At 42.9% G+C, this 26,089-nt stretch overlaps 1 protein-coding gene across 4 annotated transcripts in view; it reads left to right on the top strand.

Moving 5' to 3' along the window:
* Positions 1–26,089, top strand: part of aff2 (AF4/FMR2 family, member 2) — a 535,365-nt gene that overhangs the window by 297,876 nt on the left and 211,400 nt on the right. For all 4 annotated transcript variants that reach the window (XM_072595595.1, XM_072595594.1, XM_072595593.1 and 1 more), the window contains one exon: positions 2,242–2,286. In XM_072595595.1, coding sequence (XP_072451696.1) covers positions 2,242–2,286 — 45 coding nt within the window. The remainder of the gene's footprint in view (positions 1–2,241; positions 2,287–26,089) is intronic.

Genomic DNA, 26,089 nt, shown 5'->3' with positions numbered 1-26,089 from the left:
TCTGTTTGCCCTTGAGTGTTTAAAAGAATATGTGCCTGTATATGTTTGCGTACATCTGCACACATCTTTGTGCATATGAGTCTGTGTGTAAGTGTGTTTGTCTAAGTAAGCGTATCTATATATGATTGAGTATGTGCGTGTCTGTATATCTATGTCTGAGTGTGTGTGTGTTTGACTATATATATGTTTGAGAGTGTCTGTGTATGTCTTTGTCAGAGAGCGAGTGTTTTGTGAGAGAGACAGTGATTCTCATTTGACAGTGAGTGCATATGTGTTGGTTGTTGTGTCTCGTTGTATTTCAACAGACTGCTAACATTTTACAACCAGCTGAGGTGGCATTGTGGTTGTGTTACTGAACTAGTCATCTCAGCGAGTGTGAGTCTCTAGTCCACCACTAGAATTTGAAATATGTTTCTAAATTTATGTACACACCAGCATCAATAAATTTAACCAGGACACTGTCAGACCTTTGCAATGAAACCCAGCAGTTGTCATTCAGAGAGGGAACCCTGCTGTTCTTGCCCTATTTAACACATAAGTGACTCCAGTATAACATTTATTGTGGTTGATACTTACCTGTCTACTGAAGTGGCATAGCAAGCCCCTTCATTGAATCACCACATTCTTAAGCTGATGATGGCTAACGAATACTGGCCTTACCAGTAATGCCTATATCTGGAAAATGAGCTTAAAAATGTGTTGCTGGGAAAGCACAGCAGGTCAGGCAGCATCCAAGGAGAAGGAGAATCGACGTTTCGGGCATAAGCCCTTCTTCAGGAATGAGGAGGGTGTGCCAAACGGGCTAATATAAAAGATAGGGAGGAGGGACTTGGGGGAGGGGCGTTGGGAATGCGATAGGTGGAGGGAGGTTAAGGTGAGGGTGATAGGCCGGAGAGGGGGTGGGGGCAGAGAGGTCGGGAAGAAGATTGCAGGTCAAGAAGGTGGTGCTGAGTCTGAGAAAAGGTGGGGGGAGGGGAAATGAGGAAACTGGAGAAATCCGCGTTCATCCCCTGTGGCTGGAGGGTTCCTAGGCGGAAGATGAGTCGCTCTCCCTCCAGGCGTCGTGTTGCCATGGTCTGGCGATGGAGGAGGCCAAGGACCTGCATGTCCTTGGCGGAGTGGGAGGGGGAGTTAGTGTTCAGCCACGGAGCGGTTGGATTGGTTGGTGCGGGTGTCCAGGAGGTGTTCTCTGAAACATTCCACAAGTAGGCGGCTTGTCTCCCCAATGTATAGGAGGCCACATCGGGTGCAGCGGATTCTTGACCTGCAATCTTCTTCCCGACCTCTCCACCACCCACCCCCTCTCCAGCCTATCACCCTCACCTTAACCTCCTTCCACCTATCGCATTCCCAATGCCCCTCCCCCAAATCCCTCCTCCCTACCTTTTATCTTAGCCTGCTTGGCACACCCTCCTCATTCCTGAAGAAGGGCTTATGCCCGAAACGTCGATACTCCTTCTCCTTGGATGCTGCCTGACCTGCTGCGCTTTTCCAGCAACACATTTTTAAGCTCTGATCTCCAGCATCTGCAGTCCTCGTTTTCTATCGAGAGAATGACCAAGAATTTACATCACAACACGCACATGAGCAACTATTGTTGCAATGTAAGTCTACAAACAGTAATGGAGACCATCCCTTTGGCACCAGGCAGCAACTTCAGAAAACGAGGGAAACAAAGATGTGGGGAATGTACAGCAGGGTGGAGACATATCCCAAACTCAGCCATGAACGTATTGAATCACAGAGCAACCATCCTAGGTGGCACTGTGGTTATGTTACTGATATGTCATCTAAGAGAATGTGAGTCAATGGACTTAATGGTCTACTCCTGTTCCTATTTACATTATTCTTTCCCTTTCTGCATAAATAAAGAAGAAGCTCAGTAGGTGAGGAGCAGATAATCCCTTCCTCTTGAATCCATGAGCATTATCTGTCTCTGATTTACTAGGACAGAAATTGCAGCATCAGCAAACTGTAATGAATGTAAATTACATCGTATTAGACTTGCGGAAACCAATGATGGCACCCAGTGAATGAGCTTCTTGATGTGCTATTAGCCAAAGCCTAAAGCTCCATCGATAGCTTATGTATTGTCATTAGACAAAGAATAAAACTGTAATGTGATGGATAGTATTTGGAAAGCAAGCCTAGATTATTTGGGGTGGTGGAAATTTTAATGTTAATGCATTCTGCAAATGAGATCTTGTAGTAAAACTCTTTCTTTCTTATTCTCCTCTTCAGGTCAGCCTTTCCAACGAGACCAGCTGCGTGGAAGAAATATTACGGGTTAGTGTTTCTCTTTCACACCATAACTCACCTGTTTGAACTTGTGAGGCTAAGCAGACAAGTGTTTGAACCAAAACAAAATGACAAAAGTAAAGCAACACAGCCATATATTTGCTTTAGTCAGGGCACCATCGGGGAGGCAGCATAGTCATCCACTAACATAAAGACTGGTCAGTAAGGTTCCCAAATTGTAACCATGTTGCAGGGGTTACATAATGCCTTACACGAGTTGATTGGCACAGGCTCCCAGAGGGAACTAGTCTTATATTATTGGCTGACAGCCGACTATTTTCATTATGGGTACTTAAGGGAAAAAACGTTCCAGCCAGCTAGAAATTTCAAGTGGTTCTGTTGATGGTGATCTTCATACACAGTGTGCAAAGTTTAAAATTAATGTGGCAGCTTTAATTTAGCTTAGGAAAAACAATGTGGGACCATCTCACTGATGAGTGAGGCTGTGATGTTGCTGGTGGTTGTTAGGACTGACAGATTAATAAGAAAATAGCCCCAATCTGAGCAGTTTTTAACATCGCAACATGTGAAAGTTCAGACTCTTTGCTTGAAAGATCAACACTGTTCACATTAGTGCACTCAATGTAAAGGGCGTGGGAACAGGAAGAGGTCTCCGAGCCGCAACACCTTCTTCCACCATTTCAATGAGATCATAGTGAATGGCCATTTTGTGTGTTGCAGCCTTCCCTGTCATTGACCTGGAAAGATTGGTTTCTAAGTTTCAGACAAAGTCCCCAAGTCCTGGATTCTCTCAGCAGCAGAGATTGTTCTTCTCTATCTACCTACGCTGCATCCTTAATATCTTGGAATCCTCAATCAAGTCACCCTATCATCTTTAAATTCCAGGAAATACAATCCTGTTTCATGTAACTTGTCTTCCCAATTTAACCCTTGGAGCTTGATTATCATTCTCGCAAATGTAAGCTATGCTCCATCCAAGATCAGTCTAACCTCTTGAAGGTGTGATGCTTTGGACTGAAGACTGCTCCAGGTGTGATTGAAACAGGCTCTCATATTGCTCAGGTGTTCCATTTACTCTTATGTACTCCATTCATCCAGACACAATGGTCACTAAAATACTCATCTTCTTGATTATTCTCCGTCCAAGTCCATGGGACTGCAATGAATAGTGTGCCTGGATCATAAGTCTCTATAATTCAACTGTCGAGCATTTCCCCCTTTAGAAAAAGACATGTTTTATGCTTCTTTGGCCCAAAGTTTGCCTCTATTGAAATGAATCTGCCACAGCTTTGTCCATTCACTCAATCTATTAATATCTCTTTGTAATATTACACTTCCATTTATGCTGCCTTCAATGCTGAATATCATTATGCCGTCTGCAAACTTTAATATATAATTGTTTATCTGTATTTAACTCATTGACAAATCCAAGAAGCCTGAGCATGTAAGACACTATGAGTCATATCCTACCAGTTAGAATACCTGCTCATTATTCCCCCTCTTTGTAGCAAGTGGGACGAGATGAGGTTAGGATATCTGGTCAGCACAGACGAGTTGGACCAAAGGGTGTGTTTCCATGCTGTACATGTCTCTGTCTCTCTGACTCTAAGACTGTAAGATGTCGGGGCAGAAGTAGACAATTCAGCCCATCCGGTCTGTGCCACCCTTCAATGATCTGATAATTCTCAGCTCCACTTTCCCACCTTTCCCCCATTACCCTATCTCAGACTTTATGAACCTCGATAAGGTCACCTTCTGATGCTCCAGGGAAAATGGCTCCAGCCTACTCAACCTCTCCCTATAATTCAAATCCTCGAACCCTGGCAAGATCCTTGTAAATCTTTTCTGAACCCTTTCAAGTTTCACAACATCCTTCCGATAAGAGGGAGACCAGAATTGCATGCAATATTCCAAAAGTGGCTGAACCAATGTCCTGCACAGCTGCAGCATGACCTCCCAACTCTGTACTCAATACTCTGACCAATAAAGGAAAGCATACCAAATACCTTCTTCACTATCCTATCAACCTGCAAGTCTACTTTAAAGAAGCTCTAAGCCTGCATTCCAAGGTCTCTTTGTTCAGCAACACTCCCTAGGACCTTACCATTAAGTGTAGAAGTCCTGCTAATATTTGCTTTTCCAAAATGTAGCACCTTGCATTTATCTAAATTAAACTCCATCTGCTATTCCTCGGCCCATTGGCCCATCTGGTCAAGTTCCCGTTGTAATCTGAGGTAACCTTCTTCGCTGTCCCCTACACCTCCAATTTTGGTGTCTTCTGCAAACTTAATAACCATAACTCTTAAACTCACATCCAAATCATTGATATAAATGATGAAAAGTAGAGGACCCAGCACTGATCCTTGTGGCACTCCACTGGTCACAGGCCTCCAGTCTGAAAACAACCCTCCACCACCACCCTCTGTCTTCTACCTTTGAGCCAGTTTTGTATCCAAATGGCTAGTTCTCCCTATTTTCCATGAGATCTAACCTTGCTAATCAGTCTCCCATGGGGAACCTTGTCGAATGCCGACACGTCTACCGCTTTGCCCTCATCAATCCTCTTTATTACTTCTTCAAAAATCTCAATCAAGTTTGTGAGACATGATTTCCCATGCACAAAGCCATGTTGACTGTCCCTAATTAGTCCTTGCCTTTTCAAATACATGTGCATCCTGTCCCTCAGGATTCCCTCCAACAACTTGCCCACCACCGATGTCAGGCTCACTGGTCCATAGTTCGCTGGCTTGTCCTTACCACCTTTCTTAAATAGTGGCACTGTGTTAGTCAACCTCCAGTCTTCTGGCACCTCACCTGTGACTATCGATGATACAAATATCTCAGCAAGGGACGCAGCAATCACTTCCCTAGCTTCCCACATAGTTGTAGGATACACCTGATCATGTCCTGGGCATTTATCCACTTTTATGTGTTTCAAGACATCCAGCACTTCCTCCTCTGTAGTATGGACATTTTTCAAGATGTCACCTTTTATTTCCCTTCTATACCTTCCATGTCCTTTGCCACAGTAAACACTGATGCAAAATACTTGTTTAGTATCTCTCCCATCTCCTGTGGCTCCACATAAAGGCTGCCTTGCTGATCTTTGAGGGGCCGTATTCTCTCCCTAGTGACCCTTTTGTCCTTAATGTATTTATAAAAACCCTTTGGATTCTCCTTTACTCTATTTGCCAAAGCTATCTCGTGTCCCCTTTTTGCCATCTTGATTTCCCTCTTAAGTATACTCCTACTTCCTTTATACTCTTCTAAGGATTCACTCAACCTATTCCTGTCTCTTCCTGACATATGCTTCCTTCTTTTTCTTAACCAAACTCTCAATTTCCTTAGTCATCCAGCATTCCCTAAACCTACCAGCCTTTCCTTTCACCTTGACAGGAATATATTGTCTCTGGACTTTTGATATCTCATTTCTGAAGGCTTCTCATTTCAGACGGCTTCCCATCTTCTAGCTGTCCCTTTACCTGCAAACATCTGCCCCAGTCAGCTTTTTTGAATTGTGAAAAGAGACATTAGGCAAGTCACCAAAAATTTGGTCAAAAAGACTGTTTTTAAACTATGGTTCAAAAGAGGAGAGGCAGGCAGAGAGATATCGTGAGGGAATTGCACATCTTAGGACTTGGACTGCTGATTGTCAAGTATCCAGCTTTGGAGTGAGGGAAATTGCAACAGTGCAAAAGTCCACATTTCAAGGAGTGTTGGTTAAAGAGATAGCGACAAGGGACTTGAAAAGAAGAATTTTAAAATTGAGGAATTGCTCAACTAGGAGCCAACATAGATCAATGAAGACAGGCTTGGATTAAGTACATGTTGCATGACCAAAAAAAGTTGAAAGCCCAAAACAAAATGTTTTCTGTTTCATATTCTGCGACTGGACAGCAATTGAAGAACAGTCTTGTGAGTGTGACAGGAGCTACATTAACAATCGATTCAGGATAATCAGTTCAGTTTGTGGCATGGTTCATTGCTAGAACTGACGTATATTCATACACTTCCTGCAAACAGAATAACTCTATTCAAGTCTTGTGCCTCTACTGAATAGCCCAATAATTTAGGGTGGTGATAGTTCCTCATTTTCTCCATGGCATCACTGTGATCAATCAGAGTTGACAAGCCACAACATTTTTTAGTACAAATTGTAATGTTTGTAGTATGCCTTTCTTGTCATTGTCCTTATGAGTGCGTAAGGCAGAAAGCTGAGGAAAATGTTTCTCTTTTCATAATTATCAACAATTTGAATAGACAATTAGATCCCATTGAGAATTGTATTTATCATTGCGTTGTTAAATATCTAGTCTCAATCTCAGTATAACTTTGTCATACTGAGAGCAACCTATAATCCAGAAAAGCTTCATGTCAGGTAATGAAATTTAACAATTGACATGTAGGCAGGAAACAAATGTTAAGGAAAACAATAACACAATTTTGAAAAAGCCAAGAAGGAAACTTTTAAATCTTTATATCTAATTTGCTCTGTCAATGCAGAGCAATAATTAATCAAGTAAACAGTAGTTCTAAACAAATGAGAGGTGACGAAGGGAGGGAAGTGCCCTTAAAATTACCACTGTTGCAGGCAGTGCATTCCATGCCCCTACTACTCTCTGAGTAAAGACATTATCTCTGACATCTGTCCTATATTTATCACCCCTCAATTTAAAGCTATGTCACTACGCGCTAGCCATCACCATCCAAGGAAAAGGCCTTTCACTGTCCACCCTATCTAATCCTTTGATTATCCTAGATGTCTTAATTAAGTCACCTTTCAACCTTCTTTTATCTGATGAAAACAGCCTCAAGTCCCTCAGCATTTCATCATAAGACCTTCCCTCCATACCAGGTAACATCCTAGTAAATCTCCACTGAACTCTTTCCAAAGCTTCCACATCCTTCTTAGAATGTGGTGACCAGAACTGTATGCAATACTCTAATTGTGGCTACACCAGAATTTTGTACAGCTGCAACATGACCACGTGGCTCCAAAACTCAATCCCTCTACCGATAAAAACTAACACACCGTATGCCGTCTTAACAATCCTCTCAATCTAGATGGCAACTTTTAGGGATTTATGTACATAGACACCAAGATCTCTCTGCTCATCTACACTGCCAAGAATCATACCATTAACCCAGTACTCTTAATTTCAGTTGCTCCTTCCAAAGTCAATCATCTCACACTTTTCCGCATTAAGCTCCATTTACCACCTCTCAGCCCAGTTCTACAGCTTATCTATGTAACCTGCAACATCCTTCGGCACTATTCACAGCTCCACTGACCTTAGTGTCATCCACAAATTTATTAACCCATCCTACTCTGCCCTCATCCAGGTCGTTTATAAAAATGACAAACAGCAGTGGCCCCAAAACAGATCCTTGCAGTACACCATTCATAACTTAACTCCAGGATGAACGTTTCCCATCAACCACCGTCCTCTGTCTTCATTCAGCGATCCAATTTTTGATCCAAACTTGTCTGTGTTTGGCCCAAATCACTCCAAACATTTCTTATCATGAACTTATCTTAATCTCTTTTAAATGGTATAACTGTACCCACATCTATCACTTTCTCTGGAAGTCCATTCCACTCGTGAACCACACTCTCTGTGTGAAAAATATTGTCTCTCATGTCTTTTTTAAATCTTTCTCCTCTCAACTTAAGAATATGCACCAGTCTTGAAATCCCCACCCTAGGGAAAGGACACCTGCCATTCACCATTTCTATAGCCCTTATGATTTTATAAACCTCTGTAAGGTCACCCCTCAACCTCCTACCCTCCAGTGAAAGAAGTCCCAGCCTCTCTTTATTACTCAAACCGTCCAGTCCTGGCAACGCTCTGGTAAATCTGTTCAGAACCTTCTTTGAGAGAATTGGGTGTTAAATAAGAGAATTTTAAAAACTCTCCACAGGGATGAGTTTTGATGGGCTGGACGGTACTTTTTTCTTTCTCATCTATTTGTGGGATGTAGTCATTACTGGTATGACTAGCATTTACTGCCCTTGGAAAAAGTTGTGGTGAGCCACCCTCCTGAACTGCAGTAGTCCATCTGATGCAGGATCTCCTATAGTGCCATCAGTCATGGGCTTTTTTAATGGCCCAAGATTGCAGCTTTAACTTGTATCCTGATTTTTTTTTTTGGAAGGTACAGAGTGCAACCAAAATTTATGCATCTCCTTTTGGCTGCACATCACACAGAAAAATCAGAGATTATTATCTTGGAGTGAAGCGCCAATCACAATGCACAGTAATGTGCCTATGAATGTGAGTCATGTTCACAGCTTATAAAGACACAGTATGTGCATGCTCCATGAGTGATTTGCAATCTTTTGACTGAGTTTGGAACCTCTTATGTCACGAAGGAATAGGGCAAATTAAAATCAACAGGAAATTGAATAGAAGCGGGGACAGGCTGTTTTAGATGGCAATCAACAGAAACACAGGCGCTTTGCGAAGCAGTGCTCACTGCTAAACAATGCCAACTGTTCTCTGCAATGTCATTTTCTTTCAAAAACATTCCCCACTCCTGGTTCTCACACCTATCATCATTTTGTTTGTGTGTGTGTGATACCTTGCGGCTCCTTTGACAAGAAAGTCTTGCCATGCAGTGTCAATCCGAAATGAAATTCCAGGCAGGCAGAAAGAAAGCTGGACAGTGTTGCAAGTGGGAATTCAGAGATGATGGAAAATCTTCCACAATAAAAATTGCACTGCATTTTCAACATCTCCAAACAGTACGACCTTCAGCCCATGCACTTAGGGAGACATTGTTGTAAGATAACAACCATGTTGTTGAATTTCCGAGATAAGAGCCTCACTCACTTTTCCTCAATATCAGCTCTGGCCTTGAAAATGAAGTTTTTTTTTTCTATATTTCTCCCCGTTGTAATTTCTAACGCACCAAAATGACACCGCGGATTTCAACCTTACAAGCTCATAAAATTGAAATTTGAAATCTGCGAAATTTCACTCTCCATTCTTTAAGAGAGGTTGCACCCATTAGGGTTAATGCTCCAATGAAAATAGCTGGAAAAGACTAGTATTTTGTTCATTTAGCTGCTCCTATCCTACAATGTAATCCTTTATTTACTGTCAATCTTTCACTCTGTCAGACAAGCTATTGTTCAAATTTCCTTTGCAGCAAGTGTCAGTGGAATCAAAGTTATTTTTGATTAAATGCAGTTTATTTTTAACATGATATGACTTTATAGCATATTTCCCCTCACTGGATAATTTGAAGCAAGCTACAAAAATTGACTATCAAGATGAAAAAAACAGCTAACATTGTGTATCCTTTCAGGCTGGCATCACATGTTCCAATTTTGAATTGCTTTTGGAATTTGTGTCCCTGAAGTATCTCAGTACACTCATTTTAATAGGCCAATGTATTTCTCACAAGGTAATTTGGTTATGGTGAGGCTGGAACAGAATGATCTATTAAGCTCACTGAGTAGCTTACCGATGAATATCTTTAGGACTGTGCAGTTAAGGACAGACCAGGGATTGAATGAACAGCTGGACCATTATATTCTAGCTCTACAGAGAGAAATTATTGAGACTGGTGAGTGATGGGGCAAGGGCTGAAAAATTGGAACACAGCCATCTCAAAGGAAGACTAGTCACCTTGACTCAGATGGTCTTAAAACCGGCTGCTTAATCATACTTGGAAAGGACTGCAGCGAGAGACTGATCATCCTGGGGAATCTGAAAAGCAAAGACTGGCATGTGACCAAACAGAGATCTTTAAGATTACGATGGGGTTTGATTGAGTAGAAATAGAGACCTCGAGATGGACGGGTGAAAGCTAAGGCGAAAGTGAGGACTGCAGATGCTGGAGATCAGAGTCAAGATTAGAGTGGTGCTGGAAAAGCACAGCAGGTCAGACAGCATCCGAGGAGCAGGATCGACATTTCAGGCAAAAGCCTTCATCAGGAATGAGACAGGGAGCCTCCAGGGTGGAGAGATAAATGGGAAGGGGGGGGGGGGGGGGGGGGGGTGGGGGGCTTGGGAGAATATAGCTAAGAGTGCAATAGGTGGGTGGAGGTGGGGATGGAGGTGATAGGTCAGAGAGGAGGGTGGAGCGGATAGGTGGGAAGAGAGATTGGCATGTAGGACAGGTCATGAGGACAGTGCAGAGCTGGCAGGTTGGAACTAGGATAAGGTGGGGGGAGGGGAAATGAGAAAATTGGTGAAAGCGGAGGGTCAATAAATAGAAAATCAGCACCAATTCACCCAACACAGAAGTTAATAGAAACTCTTCAACCAGAGAGAGTTCAGAATGTGGAACTTGCCACAATAGGAAGTAGTTGCAGCAAAGAGAATAGATGCATTAAAGGAGACGCTAGATAAGAACATGAGGGAGAAAGCAAACTTGATGATGAGCTCAAGAGAGAAAGTTGGTTTTGAGCTTAATACTCGAATACATCAGTCAGGTGGAATGGCCTCATTCACTGTTATAAATTCAATGGAACTGCATGTATTTGGAGCTGAGCAGGAGATTTACCTTGGATTAACAGAGTACAGAGTGCTCGGAGAGTTTGTCCATAAGTTATTGTTGTTGGCTGCCACATGCATTAATGTACCCGGTGCCTCTGACCTTTCGTCCTTGGTCCCAAAGGAGGATATCTCAGTGTCCGCACCTCCCTTATGAGCATGCTTTTTGCCCTGTGGTGGGTGAGAGGAATGTACCCATTCTAACAGTCAGCTCTACATTGTGAAAGAGTTGGTTTTAATGCTCCCGCTCTGTATCAGAGAGGAGCACAGTTGAGCCTTAAAGCATTCAGTTGGAGTTAGGCAGCTTCTAAATGACAGATCAGCCAAGGATTGAATGTAGAGTCATTGGCACTAGTTGATGTTCTTCAGAATGCCTGAGTGTTTGAATTATATCTTTTTAAAAAAACGTCAGCTCCTGAGGTACCTGTCAATCACACGGACAGTGCATGATGTGAACAAAAGGACAATGAAATTGATTGGGTCCATCAAGCCCAGGACTATCGATACATCACAATTGGTGATGCAATGTTCTCAAGGTGCCCTCATTACTAGCAGCACTAAGAGTGTATTACTCAGACAAAAAAGGGCAAAAACAAGAGGAAAAAAAATGGTGGCTGTCAATCTGAACATGTTTCAAAACATTACACAACTGGTAAAATATTTTCATTGAGAGGCTTCCCTTTATTAAGGTCAGAAATGTAGCAGGTAATGTGTACACAGCCAGCTCCCACAGTATGATAAGACCATAAGACATTGGAACAGAAGTTAGGCAATTCAGCCCATTGAGTCTGTTCTGCCATTCGATCATGGCTGATAAGTTTCTCAACCTCATTCTCCCGCTTTCTGTCCATAACCCTTGATCCCCTTGTTACTCAAGAACTTATCTATATCAGTCTTAAATATACTCAATGACCCGGCCTCCACAGCCTTCTGTGGCAGTGACTTGCATAGATTCACCACTCTCTGGTTGAATAAGTTTCTCTTTATCTCTGTTCTAAAAGGCTGTTCTAAAAGACCAATGGAAACATTCTTCCCTATATCCACTCTGTCCAGGCCATTCAGTATTGTGTAAGCTTCCATTAGGTCCCTCCCCATTCTTCCAAACTCCATTGAGTACAAACCCAGAGTCCTCAAACATTCCTCATGTGTTAAGTTTTTCATTCCTGGGACCATAGTGACTGGGTCTTGAAGATGTTTGTTCGTTGGTCAGTATTGATGAGGAAACAGGGGGCAAACCTCCTTGTTATTCTTTGAAATAGTGCATTCAGATGCTTTGCATTTCCCTGCTGGAGAAGACAGATTGGTAGTGGTGGAGATCTCATTGGACGAGTAATCTGGAATGCTGTGTGGGATTTGAATTCAATTCGCAAAATGACTTGAAACAGAAAGCTACCCACAGTACAATGAAAATATAATCAATTGTTGTAAAAAGCGATCTGATTCACCAAACTCCTTTAGGGTAGTAAATCTGCTGTTTCTCCCCATTCTGACCTGCATGTGATTTCAAACCCTCAGGTAACACTGAACTGCATTTTGTAATAGCTGAAGAAGCCATTCAGTTCAAGAGCAACTGAGGAGGGACACCACATGCTGGCCTACTGAGAGATGCTCACACCCAAGGAATGAATAAAAGTAAAACTGAACAAACTGCTGATGCTGTAAATCAGAAGTAAAACCAGAAATTGCTAGAAAAGCTCAGCAGGTCTGGCAGAATCTGTGGAGAGAAATTAGAGTTAATATTTCTGATCGTATCAGCCATGGTTGAACGGCAGAGCAGACTTGATGGGCTGAACAGTCTAATTCTGCTTCTATATCTTATGGACCTATAAGGTCAAGTGACCATTCCTCAGAATAGAATTTCCCAGTTCTGAGGAAGGATCACTCGACTTGAAATGGTAACTCTGATTTCTCTCCACTGATGTTGTCAGACCTGCTGAGCTTTTCCAGCAACTTCTGTTTTTGTTTGTGAATAAAAGGATCCCAGTTTAATATCTCACCCAAAGGACAGCACTTGTAACAGTGTAGCACCCCTCAGGAATGCTAGTGGACACTGTACAGTGCTATTGAATCATAGTTAAAAGTCACACAACGCCAGGTTATAGTCCAGCAGGTTTATTTTGAAGCACTAGCTTTCAAAACACTGCTCCTTCATCAGGCCACTACCATCTGATGAAGGAGCGATGCTCCGAAAGCGAATACTTCCAAATAAACCTGTTGGACTATAACCTGGCGTTGAGTGATTTTTAACCTTGTCCACCCAAATCCAACACTGACTCCTCTAAATCAAATCTATTGAATCATAGAATTGTTACTATGGAAGAAGAGGCCATTCAGCCCTTTGTGTCTACACCCACTCATTAAATGAGCACCATTACCTGGTGGCTGTCTCTTGCGATTTCTATTGCACATTCCTTTTATTGAACTAACTATTCTGAGTCCTGTTGAATGCCTCGATTGAACCTGCCTCCACCACGTTTCCAGTCAGTGGATGCCCAACTATTCACTGAGTGAGAAAGTCTTTCCTCACTCTTCTCTTGCTTCTTTTGTAAATCACTATAAATCTATGCCCTCTTGTACTTGTTCGTATTCCTTTTATGAGTGAGAACAATTTCTTCTGATCTAGTCTCCCCAGCTAGCTCATAATTTTGCAAACCTCAATTAGATCTTCCCTTGGCCTCTTCCGTCCAAGGAGAGCACTCCCAACTTCTTCAATCCATCCTCATCCCAGGAACCAAATCGCTTCCTATAATGTGGCACCCATAACTCCATCCACCATACTCTAGCTGAGGTCTAACAAATCTCTTGTACAAGTTCAATATCGCCTCCCTGCTATTGTACTCCACATGTCATATAATATAGCTGATGATACTGTATGCTTTACTTACTGCTCTGTCTAACTGTCCTGCATGTGCAATCTGTTCCTGCACCACTTTTCGAATTGTATCTTCTCCTTTCTGTCATCTTTCAATGTTTTTCCAAGCAAAATGCATCACCTCACATCTCTTTGAATCTCATCTGCCACTTATCCGCCCTCTCCATCAACATGTCTTTGTCATTCTGGAGTTCCACATTCATTGTGATGAAAAATGTTTAAACTGCGCAGTGAATTAGTCTAAATGTAGCAGTGAGCAAGGCAAATCCTTTGTAGGTACAATGTGATGGCTATTCTTGTCAGTGAGTTTCATAGGGTGGAAGTGTTCCCCTCTCTGTGAAATATTGAGAGTCACAGAGTCATACAGGACGGAGGTCCAACCAGTCCATGCCGGACGTGATCCAAAACTAAACTAGTCCCACCTGCCTGCTCCTGGCCCATGTCCCTCCAAACGTTTCCTATTCATGTAATTATCCAAATGTGTTTTAAATGTTGTAATTATACCCACATCCACCACTTCCTCAGGAAGTTCATTCCACATGCAAACACCCTCTGTAAAAGATATGGCACTCGTGTCTTTTTTAAATCTCTCTCCTCTCAACTTAAATGTGTGGCCCCTGGTCTTGAAATCCTCCTTCCCAGGGAAAAGACAACTACTATTAACTCTATCTATACCTCTCATAATTTTATAAACTTCTATTAGATCTCCTCTCAACCTCCAACACTCCAGTGAAAGATGTGGTGGGATGGGGAAATAATTAGGCAAATGGGTCCTGGAGGGGAACTCAACCCCTTCTCTTTCCCTTTGCAATCACATGCTGGGTATTAAGGGTCATGGACATTTTTCTCAGCTTACCAACAGTGATGTGATAAATGAATGGCTACTTACGGGGCTCAATTTGACTCAGGTTCAATCCCTACCTCGGGCGACTGTCTGTGTGGAGTTTGCACATTGACCCCATGTCTGCTTGGGTTTCTTCCGGATGCTCTGGTTTCCTTCCACAGTCCAAAGATGTGCCAGTTAGGTGAATTGGCTATTCTAGATTGCCCACAGTGTTAGGTGCATTAGTCAGAGGGTTTCTGTTCAGAGGGTCGGTGTGGACTTGTTGGGCCAAAAGCCTGTTTCCACACTGTAGGGGATCTAACCTAATTTGCTGCCCCTTGATCTCTGAACCCTTTATATTCATATACCCATCCAGATGCCTTTTCAATTGCAATTTTACCAGCCTCCTTCACTTCCTTTGTCAGCTCATTCCATTCATGCACCACCCTCTGCTTGACGAGAAAATATTTGAAAGGTTATGTAATTGGTGCTTTGTGATATATTCTTGATATATCAAAGGAAAGATTACACACTTCCATACAATGTCTTTGGAGCTTGTGATTAACTAAAGACTCTGAACATAGCAGGGGTGGGAGAAAAACAAAGGACATAGAGTGGACATGGAGAAGATATTTCCACTAAGAGGAGAGACTAGGATTGAGAGCGCAGCCTCAGAGTTAAGGAACTATCCTCTAGAACTGAGGTGAGGAGGAGGCATTTCTTCAGCCAGAGGGTCGTGAATCTGTGGAACTCATTGCTGCAGAGGGCTATGGAGGCCAAGTCATCGAGTGTATTTAAGACAGGGATAAGTCCTTGATTGGTAGAGAGGTCAAGGTATGCAGCGAGAAGGCAGACATATGAGATTGTGAAACATATCAGCCTGATCGAATGGTAGCGTGGACCCGATGGGCAGAATGGCCTTATTCTGCTCTGATATCTGATGGTCTTACCCGCGAATGCTGGATATTTGAGACAAAAACAGAAATTGCTGGACAAACCCAGCAGATTGAGTTGGCCAGGGACCAAGCCAACCCAATTATACAAATTCTGAACAAGGGTCGCTGGACCCGAAACATTAACTCTGCTTTCTCTCTCCACAGATGCTGCCAGACCTGCTGAGTTTCACCATCGATTTCTGTTTTTGTTTCTGATTTCCAGCATCCTCAGTTCTTTGGGTCTTGCAATTTTTGTTTAAATTATACAAGTTCATGAAAATGAAAGGCACTTCATTGAATTGTTAGACCGATAGTGAGGCAATGATAACTCCAGGCCTCAATATTTGTGAACATCCTTTTGTGCTTCTGAAAACAAAGTGGAGCTGAAAAGCAGCCCCTCTTATCAATCTGGCGTTCACATTAAAACCAGGTTGAAAATACCTCGGGTGTCATACTGGCAATTGCTTTTTTTTTTGGTGCAGGCATAAAGCATTAGCAGTGTGGGAGTACATGTTGTGCATTTCAAATGATTTTACAGACGTCATTGGAAAGTGGGTAACGTGTCCAGTGCCACAGTCAATCAGGCGGCCCTGACAGTAGTGTAGACAGCTGTGGGAAGAGTTGATGTATAACAACCGTATCCAAGCAACAACAGTAGGACTGACTAACTGTACATCTCTCCTAAAATGAATGAATCCTGTGTGGAGATGTCTATAAATATATTTGCAATATTTCTGTAGCTTAAATATTGTGTTAATGAGTGGCTGTGTTTTATTTTCTGTTAAAATGAGCATTAGAAGGGAGATACTTCAGGCTTGTACATGTCCATGTCACAGTTGTATGCATTAGCCTTCACTAGTACTGGGTTGATTTTTTTTTCGGTGTAACCCATGCTGCTTGGGTACCTCAGAAATTCCTGACTGGAATCGACTGGAATTTCATACTCGTTATAAAGCTTCCGGCTCTGAGAGAGCCAGTCCTGTGCTAGTGCAGACTCAGAGGAGCCAGCTAGTGAAAACACAAGGACATCACTGAGGAAAGCAGATTGTTTTTTCAAGCAATGAACAGCATGTTCTTGTCGTGACAACTCTGAGCTAAAGAGCGATTTTTTTTTTAAAAAACACTTTGAAAGCTACAGATGTGTTAACCACTCCAGCTGTGGGTGTTTGAAGTCCACAGACAACTACTTAGATTTGAGTCACATATCCCATACCTTTGCAACAAGGAAACGGTGCTAATTTCTTTTTTTGATATATATTCAGGTTGCCTGATTTCTATCTGGTACCCTAGCCCCACCTCCCCTTCCCTAACACCTCCCCCACCCTGTTACTGCTTAATGTAGCATAGGGTTTTTTTTTTACGGCCCACTGGAAACAGGCCAAACTGAAACTAGGAAGATATGCAGACTGAGGCTTGTTGCCAGATTTTGAACAAAACAGTTCAGAAATGGTGTGGGAGGGTGACGGGCCCCTGAGTCCCATGGCTTGCCTGTTTGAATGTTCCTGGGCTGCTGGGCAACGGCACCTGTACTGACGAGGTGAGTATTTGCCAAGTTTGTCGCAGGAAGGCGGTGTGGATTGGTGTGACTGGGCTGTGGGGAAGGGGGCAGCAAGGTTTTAACATCACTAACTCTTGGCTAGATATTCGCTTCAAGGCATGCATGACCTGACCTCCAGCAGACACCAAATTAGTGGTATCTTGGGGTGAAACCGGGGCTTTTCAACTTGAGGCAGAGTATTAAGCAATGGGAGGCTGGGAGTAATCCATTTAGAACATAGAACATTACAGCACAGTGCAGGCCCTTCAGCTCCCCATGTTGTGCTGACCTATTTAAGACAGAGATGAGGAGATATCGTTTTCCACTGGAGGGTTGAAAGCCTAAGGAACTCTTTGTCACAGAGAGTAGTGAAGGCAGGGTCATTATTTTCTTTTTTAAGCGGAAGTACATTCTTAAAGAAAAAAAACTGGAAGAACTGAAAAATCAGAAACATAAGCAGAAATTGCTGAAAAAGCTCAACAGGTCTGGCAGCATCCGTGGAGAGAAACTAGAGTTACCGTTTCATGTCCTTCTTCAGAACTGATGGTAGCTAGGAAAAAATTGTTTTCATACAGAAGATGGAGGGGGATGGGGAGGTGAGGTTAGGAGTAAATGAAAGGTGGAGATGGAGGCAAAAAAAAGAGCACAGTTGGACAGACCAAGGTATCGGAAGTCGCACCAAACCAGGTTATAGTTCAACAGGCTGGAGCACCAGTCTAACAACTTGTGATTTCAAATAAACCTGTTGGACCAAAGCCTGGTTGTCATGTGATTCCTGACTTGATCCACCCCAATCCAACACCAGCACCTCCAAATCAAGACAAAGGAATGGATCACAATCAACTGGGGAGAATGAAGAGCTACTCATGGAGATGTTAGTGATTACAGAATGCCTACAGTGTGGAAACAGGCCATTCAGCCTCGCAAGTCCACACTGACTCTCTAAAGAGCATCCCACCCAGAGCCATCCCCCTACTCTTTCTCTGTCACCCTACATTTCCCATGGCTAACATACCTAATTTATTCATCCCTGGACACTATGGGCAATTTAGCATGGCCAATCCACCTAACCTATAAAACTTGAGGAGGAAACCAGAGACACGGAGAGAATGTGCAAACTCTACACTGTCACCCAAGGGTGGAATTGAACCCGGGTCCCTGGCTGTGTGTGTAATAGCAGACCAAATAGAGAGATTCTTGATGATTAAGTGAGTCAGATTGTGTAGGTAATCGGCAGTGACTGTGGAGTTGAGGACAGATCAGAGCAGCCATGATCTTATTGAATAGCAGAGCTAAATGGCTTGAATTAGTGGAATTCTCTACTATAAAAGGCAGTCAAGGCTGGGATGTTTAGAATATTCAAGGCTGAAAGAGATGTATTTTCAGTCAGAAGTGCAATGCGGGCTTCTAGGGGAAAGTCAAAGTGGATTTGAGGAGTATCAAATCAATCATGGTCTCAATGAATGGCAGGAGAGTCTTGATGGGCCAAATGGCCAATTACTTCCTGTCTTCCAAGTCATACTTGAAGAACAAACACTGATTTTAAAACCAGTTAAATAGCACCAAGTAAAATGCTACATAATTCAGCCTCGATTTGAATTTCTTTTCTCAAGAAAATTCTTCATCTTGCTGCCTTGTAGTCATTGTCCAATCACACTAGGTGTTATTTCCTTAGATGAATATTAAGACTGTGGTAGACTGAACAGCAGTGAAATAAGGTGCCCTAGCAGGACCTTACTGTTTTATGGTGATATGCATGCAGTGAAATACTGAGCCTACACCAGCAATAAAAGGAATGTCTTTAGGTGTCAACTATGGCTTGGCCTCTGTATCAGGTTGTGAATTGGAGTTCCATTCTGGAGAGGTGACCTCATCCCGGCTGACATTCTCATGGAAATCCTATGGAAGCTATCACTTTTGAATGTGATATTAAACCACCCTTTGGGTGGATCTAAAATATCCCACAGTGAGGAAGCTCGAATGTCTGAAATCGATTAGCTGGTCTGTGTCATGCCACTCTCGACAGGAGCTTGCATTGTACGTGTTGCCTGCTGGGTTTCTCTGCATCACAACAATGTCTACACTTCAAAGTATTTAATTGACTGTGAAATGCATTGGGGTGTCTTGAGTTGTGAAAGTTGCTGTACGAATGAAAATCTTTCTTGAAGCATCTTCTACACTCTAATGGAGAACAGTTAAGCCTGGTTGACCTCGAAACCATACTGTGATCATTTGCATGCAAACAGAGCAGCAAAATGGTTGTGGATTCTCTTGTCATATGTCTGTTGTGCCAGCACATCACGTTGTCACTCCAGGTCAATGTAGGTCATTGCATACGACAACTCTACTTAAACAGGACAAAGTCTTTGTTATTGCTGGAATCAATACAACTTGTAGATGCGTTTTTGTCTGGCACTCAACAGAATATTTTGCAAGAAAACTAATTCAAAGGGAAAGACCCAGCATTGATTATGCATCAGAAGAGAGTGCTGATTGGTTGGCAAGTGAGCTTTGATTGGTAGCAGCATTGTCAAGGACAGTGTACCAGTGAATGATGACTGACAGTTACCTACAAAGGAGGAGAAAGTGAGCCCCACAGATGCTGGAGATCAGAGTCAAGAGTGTGGTGCTGGAAAAGCACAGTAGGTCAGGCAGCATCCGAGGAGCAGGGGAATCGAAGCGAGATTCCTGATGACGGGCCTAATGCCCAAAATGTCGATTCTCCTGCTCCTCGGATGCTACCTGACCTGCTGTGCTTTTCCAGCAACACACTCTCGACAGTTACCAACCAAGCTTTGTTTCAACTTTACAGCAAATAAGTTGAATCTGCTTGGTTAGGTCCGTTGTGTCGAAAAATTGACCAGTGAATGCCTGCCACATATTACATTGAATTGAAACAGGTGCGGTGTGTCTGCATGTTTCTTTGTTTTGCTTTTATGGAAGTAGCTTTATCCAGCAGTACTCAGCATTTTGATGCATTTGAATCTTCAAAGGTAGGCTTCATAACAGGAGACAAAGTGTACTGGTTGATTGTTGCTGTTGTGAATGGAATGCTGTTTCCAGTGATGCTCTTCAGGGTTCAGGAGTGGGACCCCTGCTCTTTATTTGATATATTAACAATTTGGACCTGAGTGTCAGGGGTGGGTGGGGGCACATTTGCAGATGACACAAAAGTTGGCTGTATAGTAGAAAGAGTAGAGGAAAGCTGTAAGCTCCAAAATGATATAGATGGATTGGTGGAGTGGGCAAGAAAGAGGCAGATGGAGTTCAATTCTGGTAAGTGTGAGGTAATACCTTTAGGGAGGTCAAACAGTAAAAAAAAACACAATAAATCAAAATATACTAAAAAAAAAGTAGATGAAATGAAAGTACACAGGTCCCTAAAGGTAGCAGTACAGGTAAATAAGGTCATAAAGAAGGCATATGGAATGCATCCTTCGTAGGCAGACATATAGGTATAATGATGAACATGTGTAAGACCACAACTGGATTGTTGTATGCAATTCTGGTCACCACATTACAGGAAGGGACATCATTGCTCTGGAGAGAGTGCAGAGAAGATTTACGAGAATGTTGCCAGGGCTAGAGAAATATAGCTATGAGGAGAGATTGGGTTCCTTGGAACTGAGTGCTGAGAGGTGACATAATTGAGGTATACAAAATAGTAAGGGGTAGAGATAAAGTAGACCTGATTCATTTGGCAGAGAGTTTAAAAACCAGAGGTCACTGATTCTAGCCAAGTAGCAGAAGGATTAGAGGGGACGTGAGGAAAAGCTTTATTGCGCAGAGGGTGGAGGGTGTCTGGAAAATTGCTGTGTTGGTGGTGGAGGCAGAGATCCTAAACTCTTTTAAAAAATACTTCAATTTGCATCTGAAGTGGTGTAAGCTGTAGGGGTATGGGCTGTGTGTAGGAAGATGGGATTAGAAAGAGCATCAGGGTGTCTTTGGACCAGCATGGATAAAATGGGCCAAATGGCTCTCTTCTGTGCTGTATCATGCTTATGGTTCTTTGGTTCTATTTTCTTCTCTGTCCATGTTATTCTTCCCCCAACCTCTGACGTACTAAGGAACCTCCAGGAGCATATCAATCTGAAATATTGCTCTTCATCTTAGGAATGCCAGGGAAAGCCAACAAAGTCCATATTCCATGAATAAGTAATTACAAAACAAAAATTCCTGACCACTTCCTCAGGCCATACCCAGGTACTCCATGACGAATTACTTTTGAAACATAATGATTGCAATTATGCTAAAAATACCTGACAGCCAATCTACACACTCCAAAGTCCCTCAGCTACTCAGAATGGTTGAGACAATAGAAAAAAATACAGGTTACCTTGCTATAGGAAGGACGTTATTAAACTGGAAGGAGTGCAGAGGAAATTTACGAGGATGTTGCCAAGACTCAACGGCTTGAGTTATAGTGAGTGGTTGGAAAAGCTAGGACTTTGTTCTTTCGAGTGTTGGAGACTAAGGGTGAATCTTATAGAGGTGTATAAGATCATGAGAGGTATGGATAGGGTGAATGCACTCAATCTTTTCCTAGGGTTGGGGAGTCAAGGACAAGAGGGCGTCAGTTTAAGGTTGGAAGGGAAAGAATAAAAGGGAACCTGAGGGGCAACTGTTTTACTCAGAGGGGGGTGCACATATGGAATGAGCTGCCAGCAGAAGTGGTAGAGGCGGGTACGTTAACATTTCAAAGGCATTTGGACAAATATATGGATAGGAAAGGTTTAGAAGGATATGGGCTAAGTGCGGGGAAATGGGGTTAGCATGGACGGACATTTTGGTCGGCATGGACCAGTTTGGGCCAAAGGGCCTGTCTCCATGATGCAGGACTCGATGACTCTAAATGAAGATCAAGGAGTATGGGAAGTGACCCAGCAGTGAAATTAGACCTTGCAAAAAGACATGTCATTTCAAATGGTTTCCACAAGGTGAAGAAAGAGAAGTAGGCCATTCAGCCCATTGAGTCTGCTCCACCATTCAGTGAGATTGTGGCTGACTTGATAATCCTGAACTCCACTTTCTTGCCTTTCCTCCATGACCCTTGATTCCGCCCCTTAACCGATTAAAAATTTGTCTATCTCAGCCTTGAATATGATTAATGACCCAGCCAAGACAGCCCTCTACAGCAAATAATTGCACAGATTCACAGCCCATTCAGAAGCAATTCCTCCTCATCACTGCTTTTAAGGGTGATTGCTTATTTTGAGAGGGTGAAAGTGAGGACCGCAGATGCTGGAGATTAGAGTCGAGAGTGTCGTGCTGGAAAAGCGCAGTAGGTCAGGCAGCATCCGAGGAGCAGGAGAATCGACGTTTCGGGCAAAAGCCTTTCATCAGGAATCTGATAAAGGGCTTTTGCCCAAAACATCAATTCTCCTGCTCCTCGGATTCTGCCTGACCTACTGCGCTTTTCCAGCACCACACGATCAAATGTTTATTTTGAGATATGCGCTCTGGTCTTCTGCACTGCAATAAAAGCAGAAATGGATGGGAAAACTCAATAGGTCTGGCAGCATCTGCGGGGTGATAAACAGTTAATATTTTGACTTTCCCTTTATTTAGGAACAAGTTTGGAAGTAGTGTTTTCTCCTGACCATCTTTCCAAAATGACAGGGGGTTTGTTTATCTGTGTTGACAGCACATTTGCTTCTGAATCACAAGATTCTTTGAGCACAGCAATTATAATTGCCATTCCACAGCAGTACTGACGGAGCACTGTGTTATTGGAGGTGATGCTTTTAGATAAAATGCAAAGTTGCCCTTCTACCTGTTTGGGTAAATGTAAAAATGAGCACAAATAAAGAAGAATGTAGGAGTTAACCACAGTATTCTTGTCTATATTTATCCCTGAATCATCTTTTTAAAGGAATTATCTGGTCATTATCACATTGTTTGTTAAGGTGTAAACTAGTGTGTGCTTTGCCTCATAGGGTGGCACGGTGGCTCAATGGTTAGATTTTAGACTAAGGCGACTGTCTGTGAGGAGAGTGCACATTCTCCCCGTGTCTGCATGGGTTCCCTCTGGGTTTCCTCCCACAGTCCAAAGATGTGCAGGTTAGTTGAATTGGCCATGCTAAATTGCCCATAGTGTTCAGGCAGGTGTAGGTCAGGTGTGTTATTCAGGGGTAAATGTAAAATAATAGGGTAGGGGAATGAGTCTGGGTGGGATGTTTTTCAGAGGGCCAGTATGGGCCCAATGGCCTGTTTCCATGCTGTAGGGATTCTATGCTTACAATATGACAGCGACTGCACTGAATGTAAAGTGCTTTAGGAAGTCTGGTGATCATGAAAAGCCCTTTGTAAATGCACACCTTTTTGTAACAGTACTCAAGAGTGTAAAGTAATTTCACAAGCAGCAAAGGTTTCAAGATGTTTGTGGTCATGCAGACCAGCGTGAGAAACACCAACAGTCACAAGATTTTAATTAACTGGAGTGTGCGGTGATCTAGTCCACCTTGTTTTCAAGGCTATCCCAAAAGTGGTCTTAACAGGTACATTACAACTCAACAGGACAGTTAGGATCAACCCCAGCAAACCTCAGCTAGTTTTTATTAAGTAAGAACCAATTCTCCTCCCGGGTTAGTTTAAATAGTTTGAACAGCAAACTACCAATTTTTTTTTACATTAATGAAATCAACTCATGCAGATGTTCAAAGAGCAGGAATCTATTTTGCAATAAATTCAATTTGCATTTTAAATCAGGAGTAATTAGCATAACTAATTTGTTATTCCTAATCACAGTGTAGTTTTGGTTATGCAAAGACATGATTTACTATTTTTCAGTTATAGGAAAATTCACATCATTTTCATTTGTTCAGGTGTGATTTGCATGATCGAGTCATAAATTATCCCCAATAACTCAGCAAGATAAAAGTTAGAATTACATTTATATACAGTAATATCTTTCATAACTTCCAAACATCTCAAAGCTGTTTATCGCCAACCCAACACTCAAAATTGCAGGATCCCTACAGTGTAGAAGTAAGCCATTTGACACATCGGGTCCATACTGACCCTCCAAAGAGTATCCCTCCCAGACCCAACTCCCCACCCTCTCCCTGCACTTCCCACAGTTCATCCACATTGCCCTTGTGTCCAGCCTACACATCCTTGGACACTATAGGCAATCCAACTAACCTGCACATCTTTGGAATGTGGGAGGAAACCGGAGCACCTGGAGGAAACCCACGCAGACACTGGGAGAATGTGCAAACTCCACATCGCCCAAGGATGGGATCTAACCCGGGTCTCTGGCGCTGTGAGGCAGCAGTGCTAACCAGTGAGCCACTGTACCACCCAAAATGTAAAATGTAATCTCCTAAATTGTAATCCTTTAGGAAATGCAGCAAGCTCTCCCGAAAACCAACCAACGATGGCCAGATAACCTACTTCGGGAGTAGTGACGAAGGGAAAAAGATCAACCATGCCTTTGGGCAATTTCCACTGTTCATCTTCTAAATCGGGGCAAGGGATCATTGATAACCACTTGAGAGGGCAGATGGGTTTGAGGCTGATCTGGAAGTTGGCACATCCAACAGTGCAGCACCCCCCCTCAGTACTGCACTGAAATATAGTTTGGGGCGTTCGCGAAAGAAAGCAAATGGTTTCCACTGAGGGAAAGTAAACCTTTTCACATTGCTAACCAGAGTCGAGAGTGTGGTGTTGAAAAAGCACAGCCAGTCAGGCAGCATCCGAGGAGCAGGAGAATCAATGTTTCAGGAATGACGAAGGGCTTATGTCCGACACGTCGATTCTCCTGCTCCTCAGATGCTGCCTGACCTGCCGTGCTTTTCCAGCACCATGCTCTCAACTCTAATCTCCAGCACCTGCAGTAGTCACTTTCTCCACATTGATAACCAGCACAGTGTGTAAAGTGCAGTCACCAACCACCTGTAGATTTCACCCTTATTATTAGAATCAGTTGTATTGGGGTGAAGTGAGCTGATGTACGGTGCGAAGCCCTCAAACCCTGCAATTGGAAATTCAGTTGGAAGCTGGCTAATAGTAAAACATATTGCACTGCAGCAGTCCTGGGGGCAATTCAGAGGGTAGATGTGGGAAAGGTTTCTTTCTCCTTGTGCGAGAGTTGGGACCAGTGGGCATAATCGCCAAATAAGGGGTCACACATTTAAGACAGAGATAATGAGAAATTTCTTCTATTGAGTTGTGAAGCTGGGAATTTCTTTACCACAGAGGGCTGCTGAGACTGGCTCGTTAAGTATATTCAAGGCTGAGGTATACGGGTTTTTAATCAGCAGGGAATCGAGTATCATGGGGAAAATGCAGGGAAGTGGTGTCGAGGATGATCAGGTCAGCCATGATCTCATGGAACAGTAGAGCAGACCAATGGGTGGAATGGCCTATTCTTGCTCCTAAATCTTATGGTCATATTATACATTGGGGATGGCTTTAACAGGGTGAGTGTGGGATTGCCACAGGAAATCCTGGCTCATGAGAGCTGCCACAGTAACTGAGTAGTGGCTTTGGCCGAGATGGCATCAATTCTCAAGACGGTAATGGATATTGGATTGATAGGTCAGGGCTTTTGGTTAGGAGGAGATTCTCACTGTCTCCCTTCACCCTGGTGAGTGTGCAGCTGCATTGGTTTCTCATCTAGCAATGTCTCAATCTTATCCTTCTCAGCATTAATTTCCATCCTTGCTCACTCTTCCCTCTCAGTCATCAAAAGGAAAGGGCAATAAAACTGCTGAATGAGACAGTTGAATGATCTGACTTGTATATAGACTCACCAGAGTTATACAGCATGGAAGGTGGTCAGTCGCTCAGTGGTTAGCATTGCTGCCTCACACTGCTCAGGACCTGCGTTCGATTCCTGCCTTGGATAACTGTCTGTGTTGAGTTTGTATATTCGCCCTGTGACTGTGTGGATTTCCTCCCACAACCCAAAGATGTGCAGGCCAAGTAAATTGCCCATAGTGTTAAGTGTGTTAGTCTGTGGTAAATATAGGGTCAGGGAATGGGTCTGGGTGTGTTGCTATTCGGGGGATTGTTGGGGTCAAATGTCCTGTTTCCATACTGTAGGGAATCTAATCTCATTATATTAGATCCTTCAGTCCAACTTGTCTGTGCTGACCAGATATCCTAAACTGATCAAGTCTCATTTGCCAGCAGTTGACCCATATCCCTCCAAAC

Source organism: Chiloscyllium punctatum, chromosome 25 (genome assembly GCF_047496795.1).
Source record: "Chiloscyllium punctatum isolate Juve2018m chromosome 25, sChiPun1.3, whole genome shotgun sequence".
Taxonomy (NCBI): Eukaryota; Metazoa; Chordata; class Chondrichthyes; order Orectolobiformes; family Hemiscylliidae; genus Chiloscyllium; species Chiloscyllium punctatum.
This window is presented reverse-complemented; position numbering and strand designations above follow the sequence as displayed.